At 40.7% G+C, this 15,624-nt stretch overlaps 2 protein-coding genes across 2 annotated transcripts in view; one reads left to right on the top strand and one right to left on the bottom strand.

Annotated features, from left to right (window-relative positions):
• Window positions 1–1,518: 1,518 nt before the first annotated feature.
• Window positions 1,519–4,464, bottom strand: LOC102205540 (SLAIN motif-containing protein-like). The gene is made up of 5 exons (XM_013911454.1): window positions 4,354–4,464; window positions 3,145–3,234; window positions 2,816–3,058; window positions 2,282–2,416; window positions 1,519–2,158 (listed from the first exon to the last, which is right to left on the bottom strand). The coding sequence occupies exons 2-5, from the start codon at window positions 3,164–3,166 to the stop codon at window positions 1,890–1,892; spliced, it is 669 nt and encodes a 222-aa protein (XP_013766908.1). The 5' UTR covers window positions 3,167–3,234; window positions 4,354–4,464; the 3' UTR covers window positions 1,519–1,889.
• Window positions 4,465–8,550: 4,086 nt separating this feature from the next.
• slc6a7 (solute carrier family 6 member 7) overlaps window positions 8,551–15,624 on the top strand; it is a 10,184-nt gene continuing 3,110 nt past the window's right edge. Inside the window, exons 1-12 of the mRNA XM_005735560.1 lie at window positions 8,551–8,860; window positions 10,338–10,563; window positions 11,048–11,179; window positions 11,857–12,067; window positions 13,590–13,728; window positions 13,837–13,971; window positions 14,076–14,179; window positions 14,278–14,402; window positions 14,498–14,610; window positions 14,707–14,844; window positions 14,939–15,038; window positions 15,287–15,405. Of these exons, the coding sequence (XP_005735617.1) occupies window positions 8,792–8,860; window positions 10,338–10,563; window positions 11,048–11,179; window positions 11,857–12,067; window positions 13,590–13,728; window positions 13,837–13,971; window positions 14,076–14,179; window positions 14,278–14,402; window positions 14,498–14,610; window positions 14,707–14,844; window positions 14,939–15,038; window positions 15,287–15,405 (1,611 nt within the window). The 5' untranslated portion in view covers window positions 8,551–8,791. The remainder of the gene's footprint in view (window positions 8,861–10,337; window positions 10,564–11,047; window positions 11,180–11,856; window positions 12,068–13,589; window positions 13,729–13,836; window positions 13,972–14,075; window positions 14,180–14,277; window positions 14,403–14,497; window positions 14,611–14,706; window positions 14,845–14,938; window positions 15,039–15,286; window positions 15,406–15,624) is intronic.

Below are 15,624 nucleotides of genomic sequence, written 5' to 3'. Positions count from 1 at the left end.
ACAGTTTTATTTTGTAAATGACCGTGTTAAACCAATTGTAGAAAAAAAAAACGCACCTTGTAAATTTCAGTTTGTCTTTTTATATATGGTTTCTTTGTTTTATCCCATTTTGCTTCAGTTAAATGTTATGGAAGCTTCTTTCCATCACTCAAAAAATAAAATTTTTTTACCACCTGTCAGTCAAAAGTTAGAGTTACTTTAGAGAGTTGACTTAATCAGAGGTTTGAGTTAATATGCGATAATAATCAATTTTGAGGTCAACCAAAAACTTTGGCCAAGCAAAAAGTGTTTGGGGTTTCTTTCAGTTGGTGGGGAAGAGCTTCCACAATATCCCAAATTCACAATAAAGGAAGAAAAAAATGAAGACACAATTTTCTTTTTTTTTTTCTAATACTAAATAAGCTGCAGCTCCTCTTTCTCAGTTTTGCTTATTGAATGAACATAATTCCAGTAAGAAGTGATTGAGAGGGATTCAGATCCATGCAGTTCAACTTCCCTTTTGATATGTTAATATTTAACTCGTGTTAATATTTGTCCAATCCACTAGTCATTTATCATCAAACATAAAGTAAAAGCGATGGAAAGTAATCATTGAGGTGGAATATGACAGGACTTTAATGACTGTGGTTACAGTTGGAAAATTGTTGTAGATATTTTGACACACCAACAAAAAACAATTCTAAATAAAACAAGCGCAAGCTGATCAAATAATTACACTTCTGTATGCATTTCATTTTTCTCAACTATGTGGTGTTCTTATAGTGCCTGACGTTTAGTGACACACTGGAGCTGCTGTTAAGTGAATTCACGAACAAGGTCATAAACACAGTGAACAGCAGAGGGTACTCCAGCACACACTGAATGTCTGGTTTCACTGTGCATTATCTCAGCTACTATAACCCACTGTCATTTATTTACTATTACTATAATAAGCATCTGCACAGTGGCTTTTGTCTCCTATTTTAATTGAAAATGAGACATCATTAATAAAAAGAAAGGTCAATGTAAAGTCCACTGGGCCCGAGCTGACATATAGGAACATAAAATGGAGAAATACACCATCCCCTACAAATAACTCAAAGATAACTCCATGGCAAGTGCACAAGCTGGTGTTTGGGTAAGGATTCGGGTTACTCTGAAAAATCTAGGAGAAATATGTCAATTGGGCTAAAATAAATCATGCTCAGCGATACAAAAACATTAGCAAACAAAGGTGGCCTCTGAAGTAGTGAAGCTGCACCAACCCACATCTCTGTTTCCTGGAAACGCTTTGTTTGGGATGTCAGATTGTTTAACAACTCCAACTACTACGTAAAGGATACCCGTTTAGTGTTTCGTACTTGACGATGACAGACAGCACACTTCCTGTTGCAACAGCTCTGCAGAGAGCTGCTCATTCAGCTCATCGACCACACTGATGTCTATATTCATACTTGTAATCTATGCATGGAACGTAGTTTGTGCACATGAGCTGTAGCATGCTTGCAAAGCCACTGATAATACAACCTACTGGCTCTACTGTCAGTATTTCTAAGATGTCTCATATGGGTGAATTTATAGGATATCAGTGCTCCTTACTTTTCTACATTCCTGTGACTTTAACACAAAACTTAAAAACCACATGATTTAGAGCACTGTGGTTGTGTCTGCCTGCCATTTACCAAGAATCTCTTACTGAGAAAGATGAACTAGATCTTTGCACATGTAACTGAAAAAGCATATGTTTGCCCGGAGCAGCATACCACAAAGGATTCTAACATAGGCCCAAATTCTTTCACAATCTAAATGTATTCATGAGATTGCAGAGGCCTATCAGCCACAGAAGTAAATAATTACATTGCATCGCATAATTATTATTTTATCCCAGGTAAACACACAGGGTAAATCTTTTATCTCTGAACAGGCAAATTTCTGCCCCAAGCTACAGTGGTTAGCCTCTCAGGTGAGGTAAAAACACGTCTGTGGACAGACAAGCATCCTTTAGCAGACTGAGGAATCCGGCAGGGGCTGAGCGAGTGAGACCTGTTCATCTTCTTCACGGCCGCTGTCCGGACTGATGAGCTTTTCATCGACTGCAGCAAGCTGCCAGAGTTCAATGAAGCTGGGGAAAATGGTGGCAACCAGCAACTTAAGCCCTCCCCCTTGGCAGATGACAGATCTGGGAAAGAATGAATGAATTAAAAAATAAGAAAATGGCTCACATGTAGTCATTAAGATGCAGAGTTTCATATTTTGCACATATTTTCTGGTTAAGAAATAAAAACAAATAACTGATCTAAACCTGATGGAAGGTAAGCGGTTTGGTCAGCAGGTTGGCAGTCGTCGATGTCTAAACTTCGGCTGTTCCTAACAGCCTGGAGGGAGCGGAGGCTGGTACGCAGGGGCGACCTCGTCCTGCCTGGTGATGCTGCTGCTGCTGCAAAAAACACACTGAGCTCACACCGAGGTAGTATAACCTCTAGCATCTGCTGATGTTTTGGAGCTATTTTACAAAAAAAGTTTCTCAAATGAAATGTGGAAAATGCACGACATGTACCATAAGAGAAAATCAAAAATAGGAGTTCTGCCTTGTGTTTTACTCCTTCTTGTTATTTATTTTATATCTTGTTTGTACCTCACTGTCAACCTATGAAAAGCTGTCTGATGAACAGAAAGCTCTCAGCTTCAAAAACTGTTGAGACCATGTCACAAAGAAATAAAAAGAAAGAAGATTCTATCAGTTGTCTACAGTGAGTAAATCTCACTGTAATCCTTTCATAGCACAAGAAAATCAATCACTTACACTGACAGTATAAACATGCCTGACTTTGTGTACCTTGGTTCTGGGCGCGTTTAAGCAGCTTGAATTGGGTGACTTGTTGATGAAGTCTGGATGGTCTGGGACTGTGGCAGCACTCCTTAACTGCTGATATGGAAGAAGTTTCGGATTTATTTCCTGGAGTTGAGTAAGCAGTGTTTTCACCAGTGGTGTTAAACGAGGGTGGAAGCATCAATGGAGCCTCAGGGTTTCTCCTCTGTGAAGCAGTGGAAGGCATGGAGACAAAGTCCTGCCTCAAACCTGAAAAATATGTACATGTTATTGACTCTCAATCAAACCTTTAAGTAGCATGCTATATCACTACAAATATTTTTTTCTATACTCACTGGCTTCCTGCAGTTGAGCCATGATGCGGACATCTTGTAGCCTGTAGCTCTTTGTTACGACATCGAGGGAGATGCTTGGCTCACTGTGACCTGTGATTAATAAATTCATACATTGAAGACTTCAGTCTCTCAGTATTTAGGAGGAATACCTTTTTTTTGTGTCTACTTTTCTGTGTGCACAAAATCCTCAGGAAATCAGGAAGTAACAATGTGGCTGTAATTACTGTACGTCATATATTGCATATACTGCTGAATTTTTGCAGCTTGTCAAATATACCCGAGTCACACTTGAGGAAGTTGTGCCTTGTCTTATCTCAATTATAACAACCACACCCCCAAAAGATACCCAAACAACCAAACTGCGATGAGGAATAGATAGAAAATGACCATAAAGTCTTACAGAGCAATACCAAAGCATAGACCCAATATGCAATACAAACAAACCACAAATTATATATGCATGCTGTCTATTTGCTTTATGTCTTTGTGTCTTAATCCTCTGACAGATTTTTAAGCTTCATCATTTTTTTTCCACCAGCATATTCATCGCTTTAAGTCAGTTAACTCTGAGCTGACATAAACACACATCTGCATGTGAATATCCAGAATCTGCAGCAGGGAAGGGGACAATATTTTGTCAACTGGAAGCTTCCCACTTTCTGTTTGTAGTTCATTCGTAGTCCGAGTGCTACTGACCAATCACAGTTGAGTAGGTAAGGCTACAGGCAAGTCAACAGTCCCCGTGGAGACCAAAAGAGGGATCACATTTCAACAAAATGCAATCTTTTGAACAATCTGCAACTAACTGCACATTTATCATCTGATGACAAGCATTTTGTTTATTAGCTTTATTTTTTTTTTTAAATCTATCTTCACTGATGACCAGGACAGAAGAAAAAAATCCACAGTTGTCCCAAGAAGGTAAGTCGGCAGACTAGCTGATGGGTTACTAGGTTGTGTTTGCGCTTTTTTGTGCATGACCTGACACTGACACAACACAAGGCTGCACATGAAACAGACAGTTAGTTAACGAACTAAAACAACTGACATAAATTAAAGCTAACTTTATCCAAAGCTTATAAAAAAACTACATCATGTGTAGCTGTGCTGGAGTGTAAAGGTCATCTGTGTGTGTAGAAAAGAATGTAAGATAATGACTCAGGTTTCATGGTTGAAGTTCAGAGTATAACTTTTTTAAAAAGATATTACCTGAACTGTCAGGTGTATTTGCTGCTGCACTGGCAGAGGTTTTATTCACAGAGGAGCCCACAGGGACACTGGCAGCATGATAGGAAACTGCAGGACGTTTGTGGAGCTCACGTCTTGATCCTGACAATACAAAAAGTGAATGCCATTAAAGGAATCCTCTTTTATATCAAGGATATTTGTAAGATAATGAGTGGGTGAGTGAGTCTGTAGCGCTTGCTTGCCTTGATCCAGCATTTTTATCAGTGCACGGCATGCAGCTTCCATCTCAGGGCTGGGATTATCAAGAACATGTCGACACCATTTAAAAGCAGATTCCTTTTTCTCCACAGACGAATGCTTCCTTGGAGACTCGTACAGCCTGTGAGGAATAAGACATTATGACTATGTAAAGAAGAGATCTGTTCAGAAGAGCTTTTAATACTGAAGAGTGCTCAGATTGAACTGTCCTGAGAAGCAGCCACCTCAAAGTCTTTAACGTGTCTTTAGAAGTGCACAAATTCAGGTTCATGTCTCTGTCATAACTCAGACTAGAAACAAGCTAAATAAAATGAAATACTTCTACATCACAAGCTGCACTGTCAGAGAATATCACTGTACATCTGATGGCATTTACCAGCTCTCCTCATCCTGCTCTTTATCCGCTATGTCAAGGATTTCCACCAGGTCCAAAGTAGTCTCTTCTTCCTGCAACTCTTCACTGTCCCAAGAGTGTTTTTCACAGCTATAATTGTGCAACATCCTGCTGGTGGCACAGTAAGGCAAGGGTGGATTGCACCCAGATTTCAAACTGTCCAGTCTTATTCTAGCATCCATAGCAAAAGACCCACTGCTACAGCTTTTCACTCTTGCCGGTTCAATATCGGCCCAGATGTTGCAGTATGCATCTGATTTACCCTGCGGCCACATACAGCTGCTTTTCAAATCACTAAAGAGAAAGTGGTGGTTCACACTTGTAGGTGGTAAATAGTATTGGCTCCAATCGCTCATCGTATGGTCCTGGAGTTCCATTTTCTGTGTGAAATCTTCAAATCTGCGTCTTTGAGCTCTCGTCCACTCTTACTCCTCCTTAATGAGGGTAGCTTCCAAACCGGGCTCTCACAACACCAGGCTAAAGGTTGGTTTAAACACAACTCTTTTTAAAAATTGTTCTACACATACAGCAACTGTAGCTTGACTTTACCTTCTGCTGACCCAGATTTATTGAGTGGAGCTGTTAAGTATAGACACGCAACAGATTGGATGGATTTAGGAAAGCATCACGAGCTTATGTGGATTAGAATCCACGAGTTGGCATTCAGGATCACACCATCAAGACTTACATGTGCGGGCAAAAAGATGCTGTAACTATTTCTGTGATTTCTCAGATGAGCGCAACACTACTTCACAGGAAAGATGTCCTCTCTGTGTGGTCGTTACAGCTGTATATACTGTGCTGTTGCTACTGCTGAATGTTTGCAGTTAACAGCTGATCAAATGTACCTGAGTCACGGTAGAGAAAGTTGTGTTGAAAAGGGTGGTCAGATGCTCTCTTTTGTGCAGACAGATTAATAAGAAGGTTTGTGGTTTCCCTTACAACCATGTGAAGATCAATAACTCTCACTTACACTTGTGCATTTTTATGCAGTATGTTTGCAGAAGGCTAAGCCTTTTAGGAACATAAACCAACATCTAACTTTTTTTAAAAAAGAAGCAATAATGCAAATTTAGTAGCTCCACAACATCTGCCCTATAATAAATTTAACTAATGATCCTAGTATTTAAATTTAAAAAAAGACAAGAAAACAAAAGGATTATAAACCTGATTAAAGTGGAAAATCATATTGAGTCCATTCCAAATTAATTTTTTAGAGTATCTTCAATATACAGTCAATCACATACAGAAAGGTTCAAATTCTCTTATCATTGTTCGGTGTGATTAGGTGTGACATAAGTAGGCTATGTGAACAGTACAGGTGGGGCACATAAGCTTGTTTGTTGAGAAATAGTTCCAGCATGTTACGCCCCTGTGATTACAACTTGTTGATTCAACTTTTACAGTTTTACACTCAACTTTGGGGAGCAAGCCAGTAAAGAAGTTTCCTCCTGCCAAACTATGACGTCGCTGATAGCTGGCAAGAACTGGCAGGTTCACTTCGGCAAATCTGCTACATTTAACACAGATTTTTTTTTGTGCTATGGTTGGGTTAAGGGCAAGATCCAACCAAAATCCACCCAAGATTCAACCAAAGGCAAGATGTGAGATTAAGCAGGGTCAAGGCTAACTGGATTAAGTTGGCCTTCACCCTACTTTAAATTGCAGTTTGTCACTTGTATCTAGAGAAATAGTCCAGATGTCATTATGTACCTTGATGGGCGACCGTGGTTCAGGGGGTTGGGAAGCTCATCTTGTAACCGGTTGCCGGTTCGATCCCCAGCTCTATCTGTCCTGGTTGTTGTGTCCTTGGGCAGGACACTTCACCCTACCGCCTACTGGTGTTGGCCAGAGGGGCCGATGGTGCGATATGGTAGCCTTGCTTCTGTCAGTCTGCCCCAGGGCAGGCTACAACAGTGGTTTGCCTCCACCAGTGTGTAAATGTGAGAGTGAATCAATAGTGGTATTGTAAAGGGCTTTGAGTGTCTAGAAAAGCGCTATATACATGCAATCCATTATTGATGATAATTTTAATTAAATACAGTGGATTTTGTATTAATACAACTTTATTTTTATTTTTAACTTTTATTTAGGTAGCTAAATAATTTAGGTGTATATCTGTACAACAAAGTAAAATGGGTGTGAGTGGAAAAGAACCAAAGAATTTTAAACATACTACCAGGCCTGAGTTGCTTTCTTATATTCTTCACTCAGAATTAAGTCAGTATTTTGGTGCCTTTTAAGTTACACGTTGATGATGTACTTTGAAGGTGAGGTGTGAAACAAATGCAAATGAAGAACATAACATGACGAAATTAACATTATAAGTTGTTGTGTCTGCAAAGTTTCATTCAGTTTGGCACATCTTTTAAGGAGGACATAGGGTATACACACATACCATACATGTTGTAACATTGTCTTTTTTTCACTAATTTCAGTGAACCACCCTATTGAATAGCCCCAAAAGCGACGTACAGCTGTGTTTTTGAGGGTGAACTGAGAAGCACAGTAATTATCAGGTTAAATCTATTGTCCTTATAGTTTCTAAAATTCAATTCAATCAATTTTACAAAGCATTTTTGTTGATAAGTGTCCCAGTCCAGTCTATTCTCCTAAATTACCCATTTGGGTACAGTTATTTATTCTCGACAATATCACAACCCATGTGTGGCACATAGGTGAAGATTACTTGTGGAGTTTAGCATTAATTACATGTTAAATCAGACCAGTTGAGCAAGACTAAACCATAGTCACATAGACCCCCACACCACACAATAAGTATCATATCAACCTCTTGAAACCAACTTCTGCTGTTGGTCTGGTTCTTTGGGTTCATTAGCCTGCACTGGTAATAAAAACAGCCCTACTCCTGATGGCAGCTCAATATCACACAGACATGTCGACTCTGAAAATCTATTAGATTAAAAACACAACACACATATGGTTTCTAATCAGTAATTTAAATAAGGGTTAGGGGTATAAATATGTGCCCTGCTTGTTGGATTAACTGAGCAAAAGAACCTGGTAGCTCGTAAAAAAACCCCAAAACCCTGTATATTGCAGAAACTTACATACAGATAAATAAAAACTTAGCAGATATAACGTAACCTTGTGTTAGCATCTCTCACTTAACTGTGTGTGGCAGGAGGCTTTCATGTGCTGCTACTCTTAGCAAGAAAGAGACATTTATGAAAATTGGACAAAATAAACTTTTTTTTTGTGCCGCACTAAAGAAAAATAAATGTTTTAACTGATGTATTTATGGACCAGAATCATGTTTGTGTGCAGCTAATACTATATAAGCGAGCCTTATGTTGATTCATTGATTTCAAAGTAGGGTTTTTTTTAAGTATACATCTTTAACTTGGTCTCTGTTGGTGGGCTGCAGGTGCACACAGAGGTGAGGACAATCTTTGACGGTATCTGTCAGACAGGCTCAGGGCGTACACTGCAGAAAACTCAAATTAATGTAAAGGACATGTAAAACAAAGCACCGAAACACTAGCATAGCTATCGATACTCCTCCAGTTGCCGCCCAAAGGTACAGGAGAAGGAGTAGGAGGTGTCTTCCTCCTGGATAAAGCTGCACCTGCGCCCTGCCTCCTGTCTCCTCGTCACCTCACCGCCCACCGGTTTGTTTCCTGCTCGTCACTCAGTTGTTGTGTCTAAGCTACAGCGCTTATTTTTCAACTTCAGCCACCACATCATGGAGTCCTAAAAAAATGCTTTCCCCTGTGAAATGCGGAGTGACGAGTGACAAACCGGACAGCGAAGGGCCACCTCTGTCGGGAGGGAGAGTGGGGGAAAATGCAGGACACAACCGGCAAAGCAGCCTCCGGGAACCCGGCTGGAGACAGCGGCGCAACCGCAGAGCAGGTAGGAGCAATGCAACTTTGTTATTCTGGCTTTCACCGCATCATACAGGACTCTGTGCAGGTGTAAGACACACGCCAGCGTCCTGATGTAACTCCAGAAGCCCATTACGACTTTACGAGCAGTTCAATGTCACCAACGGGCGCTTTCAGTTGTCTGAAAGATACCGTGTTCAGATGAGGCGGTCCAACCTGTCCGCCTGCATTGCTCTCAGGCTTTTCCTCTTCGTCTGCAGCAGATAAAGCCCTTGCCTCGGTTCAGTTGTTCAGCAGTTGTGTTTACCTTAACTTTTCCCCGCTGTGTACATCCCACATGCACAATGAGTACTCAGCTAGAAAGACTGGTTCAATAGTGGAGCAAATGTGTAGAAACGGGAAATAAAACGATTCGTTTCCCTCTGAGGTGTGGCTGTGGTATATTAAGTGACTGTGTGGGTTTTTGGGGGTTATAATTGAAAATGATTGCTGCTACTTGTTATTCTAAGCCCCCACTCTTTAAATCTCAATGGGACAACTTATAAAATATATCTGGATTTTAATCGTCGAAGAATAGTAATCACCACAAGAAACAAGAGTAACTGTAACCTTAAAGAAGTTTTGTTTTGTTTTTTTGACCAACAGATTTTACCATGTGCATCAGATTGTCCACATCATATCTGTTTGATGAAGTGTGTAAAAGCCAGTCATACAAAATATCTCAGACATGCTACATTATGGGCTCAAAAGTTGTAATGTTGTTTAATTCAAACGAAAAAATACAAATACAAAATTCAAAAAAATACAAAAAACTGCTTGATGGTGTCAATAAATGTTTTTAAGTACAAAAAGGAGTAGATGGAAGTTTAACACTTATCAAGACCTACTCCCCTTATGTAAAAAGAACAATTTCTTTTTTTATAATACTAGCTAAACTTTAATCCTCAGTAGCTATAGAAACGTGCACATAATGATGTTAAATGACAATGGTAATATCCAGAACTCAACTGAGCAACTTCTTTTACAGAAGCAAGTCATCCTCATGTTCATGCAGTTTGTTTGTTTGTTTTTACGTAATAATACATTGGCGTTCAATGTGTTTAAAAATGGGGGGGGGGGGACGTGAACTATATAACAATGCTTAAAGCAGAAGCCCTGTTGTTATCTTCATCAGACTTCCTCCCTGTGTGTGCAGACATCAAAACCAGTTCCTCCTTTGTTTAGAGGTAGATGGTGCGCAGGAAGGAAGAGGAAGAGGAAGCAATAGATCAGTGGACGGTTTTAAGGAGATAGAAAAGTTAAACCACACGCTAAGTGTGTGTGCCTGTTCTTGGTTTTTGTACTCTACTGTGTAATCCACAAACTGCAAACAAACCTTGTCAGACAAAAGCAAACAGAACAGTCAGTCACAGTCAGTTCCTCATATGTATTTACATCAGAGTTACCATGTATTTCCCGTCTCATTTCAACATCCTAACAATGTAATTTGTTGTTGTTGTTTTTAGAATAAAGTACATATGAATGGAAATACAGTCACACAAAATGGTTTCAACCCGCCAAGTACACCTACACCACAGCCACAGTCTGAATGCCAACTACCTACTCCAACACCGATTGTCCAGAGGGAGCAGTGGGGTGGAAAGTATGAGTTCCTGCTCTCCTGCATTGGATACTGCGTGGGACTGGGAAACGTGTGGAGGTTCCCCTACCTTTGTTACCGCAATGGGGGAGGTGAGTGGTCCATAGTCAAATGCTTGTCGTGTGTGTGTGTGTGTGTGTGTGTGTGTGTCATTGTTTGTAACACTCATTTGTGCATGAGGCACTCTTTGCCCTGCCCTTGGGTGTGTGCTTCTCATCATGCTGATTTATTTGGCACACTCTTTCCAGAGCACACCATGACACCCTCTGGAAAGACTGAGGAGAGTGGGAACTACAACACAAAGCATTCACTAATCCTCTAAGTAGGGACAATGTTTTTCCTCGATTACACGCCAGAAACGGGGTTTACTTTTTGATCCCAGCCTTAAGTAATACACATCTCCTTTTGAAAGGCGTACATGTTGCAGCTTCTTTGACAGTAAAGTCAGATAGATTATGTCTATATTGCATTTTTATAAGTTAGCCTGCTACAGGCTGCCTGCATCCACAAACCAAGTCGTTTTTATTGAGTCGTCTCCCTCCCTTCATTAAAGAGGCCTGTTTCTAATCTTCACAGGTGTCTTTCTCATCCCCTATTTCATCATGCTTATTGTTACGGGTGTTCCGCTCTTCCTCATGGAGCTGAGTTTAGGCCAGTATGGAGCAGCCGGCCCGATCACTGTGTGGAAATGCTGCCCTCTGCTCAAAGGTAATGACCTCCTATTGCAGGATTTTTTTGTAAGTAATTACACACTTACAGAAAGCAGAAGCAAATCGGTGGAAAGACTTTGGAAACTTTAGCATGGTGTCTACATGGTGATTTCATACTGGGGGTACTTTATTCCAGTTAGTTAGAACAAAATATTTGACCACAGTTATGCAGCATTTCTGTTTGAATTTGAAGGATTTGTGTGGGCAGAATCTCCGATTGACGTCAAAATGCCAGCGTCACCAGTCAGACCAGACATTATAGTTCATGCAAATAGCTGCTGAGTGACTCAAAACAAATTGCTGCCTCACTTCTTATGGCTTACCTTAAAATGCCTGGCTTCTCAGAAACTAATTTTAACCCTGTAAGAAATGTCTTACCTGTGCTAGGGAGTGGTCATGCCAGCAGGCTTATTTAAGAGAAGGGTGAGACGGAGTTCCTCATAAAAGGAAAAAGGAAGTGAACGTTTTTATGTTAGCAAGAATAACACTGGCTGTCAGCAATAGTGCGATCAAGGGTGATAAACTCTGCAGTGATTGTTTAATGTCACTATTATTTCTTTTTGCCAGTTTAAGCACCATTTTCTGAAACTAATGTATTACATACAGTTTGCCTTATACAGTAGAACATTTGCTTTTGTCTGAGGTACTCATGTCCCTCTCTGTGTTTTTACACAGGGATTGGGATTGGGATGCTGTGTGTGTCCACACTGGTGTGTCTCTACTATAACGTTATTATAGCGTGGACATTTTACTACCTGGGCAGCTCATTCCAGAGCCCTCTGCCCTGGTCCTGTGAGGCCCTCGCCAATGCAGCTATCTGTAGTGGTAACATCACTGCCAATAACTCCACTGGTAAAGTCTTCACCCCGACAGAAATTTTCTGGAAGTAAGTGCTTTATTTGGATGGTCATTTTACATAAATGAATAAATCAGTGTTGTTTTTAAGGTTGTACATTATATGAAATGTTTTACTAAAAGAAAAAAGTAATGCATAGCAAGGGTTTAATTTGCAAAGTATTTTTTTAAACTTATATACTATGGCTGCATCAAAATGACAGCAATGCAAAGGCACTGGTATGTCTCTAAGCCACACCCAAGTGACACATTTGATGGGTTTTAGCCAACTGTGTCTTAACAATTGGGTGAGAAAAAACATACAAGAGGCTTTGAACAAATCTGAAATGGCAGCAGGAGCTTTAACTAATCAAATTGCATCAAAACAAAGTGACAAGAATTGTTCTCATTCAAGTCTACTCATTTTAAATTTCTCATACAATTATTTAGGTAATTATAAACCTTGCTGAAGTACTTGCTCAAAATGACTCGACACTTGATCCCTGTCAACTGTTTTTTAGTACTTCACAGCAACACAGTGTTATTACAGAATACATAAGAGTTTCAGTACAGAGCAGTTGTCTGTACAGATAACCACAGCAGTCCGTGGGACACGGTGAATGAATCCCAGAGGCTTTGCACATCATCATTACAAAAAGCACTGTGCTCATGATTTATCCTTTTAGTCAAAATGCATAATATCACAAGAGCTTTCTTTCATTTTAAGGTGTATAGCCTTATGGGTGGTAATGCAGTCAGTATTTTATTACACTTTACTGCATGCAGGGGGGCCAGAGCTTTTCTGAGCTGTCAAAGAGTGAGGAGATGATTTGCAGCCTGGACAGGTTGCTAGTCTGTCACAGGGCCAACACAGATGGACAGACAACCATTCATACTCTCCTGTGGGCAATTCAATCCCCAATTAACCTACCCCCACTAACTGCATGTCTATAGACTATGGCAGAAAGCTGGAGTACCTTGAGAGAGCCCACGCCAACATGGAGAGACCATTCAAACGCCACACAGAAAGGCCCTAGCCATCGTACTATGCCTTTAGTCAAATTCAATTTGGTTCAATTTTATTTAAGTGAATTCAAAAAATAAAAGAAATCTGAATATTACAGGCATTGTAGTAGACAAAGAGTGCCACAGAAACTGAATTTCACTTCTCTTACTCCCTTGTAGGACATATGGAATGTTTTAGCGTCCAGGACGATGTCATCATAGAAATCCAGACCAACAGCTGTGCCTTGTTTATATAGTTAATGTCTAATAGGTGCTTGTTTGCATAGTTGCCTCACAGCAAAAATGTTTAAATCCAGCATGGAGCTTTTCTGTGTAGAGTCGACATGTTCTCCTCAACTTCCTCCTACAGTTAGGCTAATTAGTGATTCTAAATTACCCATAAGTGCAAACGCCTGTCTCTCTCTGTTAGCCCTGTGACAGCCCTGTGTATCCTGCCTCTTTCTGATAGCTGGGATAGGCTCCACCCCCCACACAACTCTGAATTGGATAAGTGGGAGAAAACAGATGCGTAATATGTGTGGTCATATTTGTGCTATTTCATCTTGTAGTACGCAAGTCCTGGGTGTAGTAGACAGTGAGGGCCTTCACGATCCAGGCCCTGTGCGGTGGCCCCTGGCCCTGTGTCTACTCGCAGCGTGGATCATCATCTTCCTGTGCATGCTCAAGGGCATCCGCAGTTCTGGCAAGGTGACGCAACACAATGTTCTTATTGTCAGCGCAGATACAAAGTCTTGCGTGGCCTCTGCTCGTATATCTTGCTGGCCTCATGTGTGTCCTTGCTGTCTTTGCTTTCAGGTGGTTTATGTGACGGCTACCTTCCCGTACTTTGTGCTCATTGTTTTGATCATCAGAGGGGCCACACTGGAGGGCTCTCTCCAGGGCGTCGCCTTCTACCTCACACCAGACTGGAGCCGCTTGGCTAACGCACAGGTAGATTTGATGGGACAGTGGTAGTTGGTGAACACAGTGTATTGATGCTGCTTTAAAATAACTGTGTGTGTGTGTGTGCGCGTGTGCGTGTGTGTGTGTTGCAGGTTTGGAATGACGCAGCCTCACAGATCTTCTACTCATTAGGTATTGGTGTCGGGGGGCTGCTCTCTATGGCCTCTTACAATAAGTTTGACAACAATGTCATCCGGTGAGTTTGGGCTCTGTTCTTTTGTTTTGTCATTTGTTTACTTGTTTTTCATGGCTCTGGTAATCATGGTTTGATTTTTTGTGTTTGTTTGTTTTCAGGGACACTATAGTTATCACCACAGGAAACTGTTGCACCAGCTTCTTTGCTGGATTTGCTATATTCTCAGTCCTGGGTCACATGGCATACAGGAAGGGCGTTCCTGTGGGAGAAGTGGCAGATACTGGTAGTTTACCTATTTGGCTTCTATAACACAGACAGCAACAATTAATTACTTATATCAGGCTTTTTGAAATGCAATTTTTTTCTGTTTACCTTCAGGTCCTGGGTTAGCCTTTGTTGCTTACCCAGAAGCCCTTGCACTGCTGCCAGGCTCGGTGTTCTGGTCAATTATGTTCTTCCTCATGCTCTTTATGCTGGGAGTTGATACCCTGGTAAGGCTGCACTCTATACAAAGATAGCAGCATAAATATAGGTCTAACATACGGATACCACCTATTAATGTTTTACACCTTCTTAATGCTTCACAGTTTGGAAACATGGAGGGCATCACTACGGCCGTGCTGGATGAGTTTCCTCACCTCCGTGGAAACCCACTGCAAAAGTCCTTATTCTTGGGTGCTTTGTGTTTTTTCTTCTACCTGATGGGCCTCCTGTTAGTCACTAATGTGAGTATGTTTGTTTTCAATGAGGAGTCTGACGTGTCTGCATGCTTCGTATGATCAGAAAGAGTCATATTTCCTATGCTGTCTGTCTATACAGGGAGGCATTTACTGGTTCACTCTCATTGACTCCTTCAGCACTAGTTTCGGCCTCATCATCATCACCCTCTTCATGTGCATTGGCATCTCCTTCTTCTATGGTATCTCATCTCACAGCCCTCATATTCACAATAAACTGCTTTAACCATGTCACTCCTTTTTTTGATCATTTCAGTGACTGACTTGCTGTATGGCAAGTTTGTTTGTTTTCCTGCATTTTATTTTTTGAATAGAACATTGATCATATTTTTTTACATTCTGTTTTCTTGGTTGAATGATGAGTATTTTTTTTAATGATCTTCCTTGTATTTGAATGTTTGTTTGTTTTTTCTAATTTGTTTTTTATTAGGCGTCAACCAGTTTTGTCAAGACATTTTGGATATGATTCGCCACTGCCCTCCCTGGTGTGGCAAAGTGCTGATTTACTTCAAAGCATGCTGGGTTTTCTGCACTCCGTTTCTTCTACTGGTGAGTTTACACTTGAACTGATATCGATATTGGTTGTTAGTAGATAACAACAGCACTGGTGACGGCTAACAAATGCTTGTGAAAATATCTCTCTAATAAATCAAAGAATCTTTGCATGCAGGTCTCAGTGTGCCTGGCTGTTTCTTGCTTTTCTTTGCATCCCTTCACCCAAAAGTTCAGACTTAGCAGGACTATTGTGAGATGTCTGAGCAAATGCAG

Source organism: Pundamilia nyererei, unplaced genomic scaffold, assembly GCF_000239375.1.
Source record: "Pundamilia nyererei isolate P.nyererei 1_Seehausen unplaced genomic scaffold, PunNye1.0 scaffold00064, whole genome shotgun sequence".
In the NCBI taxonomy this organism is placed as follows: domain Eukaryota; kingdom Metazoa; phylum Chordata; class Actinopteri; order Cichliformes; family Cichlidae; genus Pundamilia; species Pundamilia nyererei.
Note: the sequence above shows the minus strand (reverse complement) of the source record. Positions and strands in the feature narration are given on the sequence as shown.

Bases quoted from the DNA above. Each gene is read 5' to 3' on its own strand.
- LOC102205540 (XM_013911454.1), bottom strand. From the start codon at position 3,166: ATGGCTCAACTGCAGGAAGCCA. The intron at 3,059-3,144 runs GTGAGTATAGAA...CATATTTTTCAG, and splicing joins GGCTCAACTGCAGGAAGCCA to GTTTGAGGCAGGACTTTGTC. The intron at 2,417-2,815 runs GTACACAAAGTC...TGTTTTTTGCAG, and splicing joins TAAACGCGCCCAGAACCAAG to CAGCAGCAGCATCACCAGGC.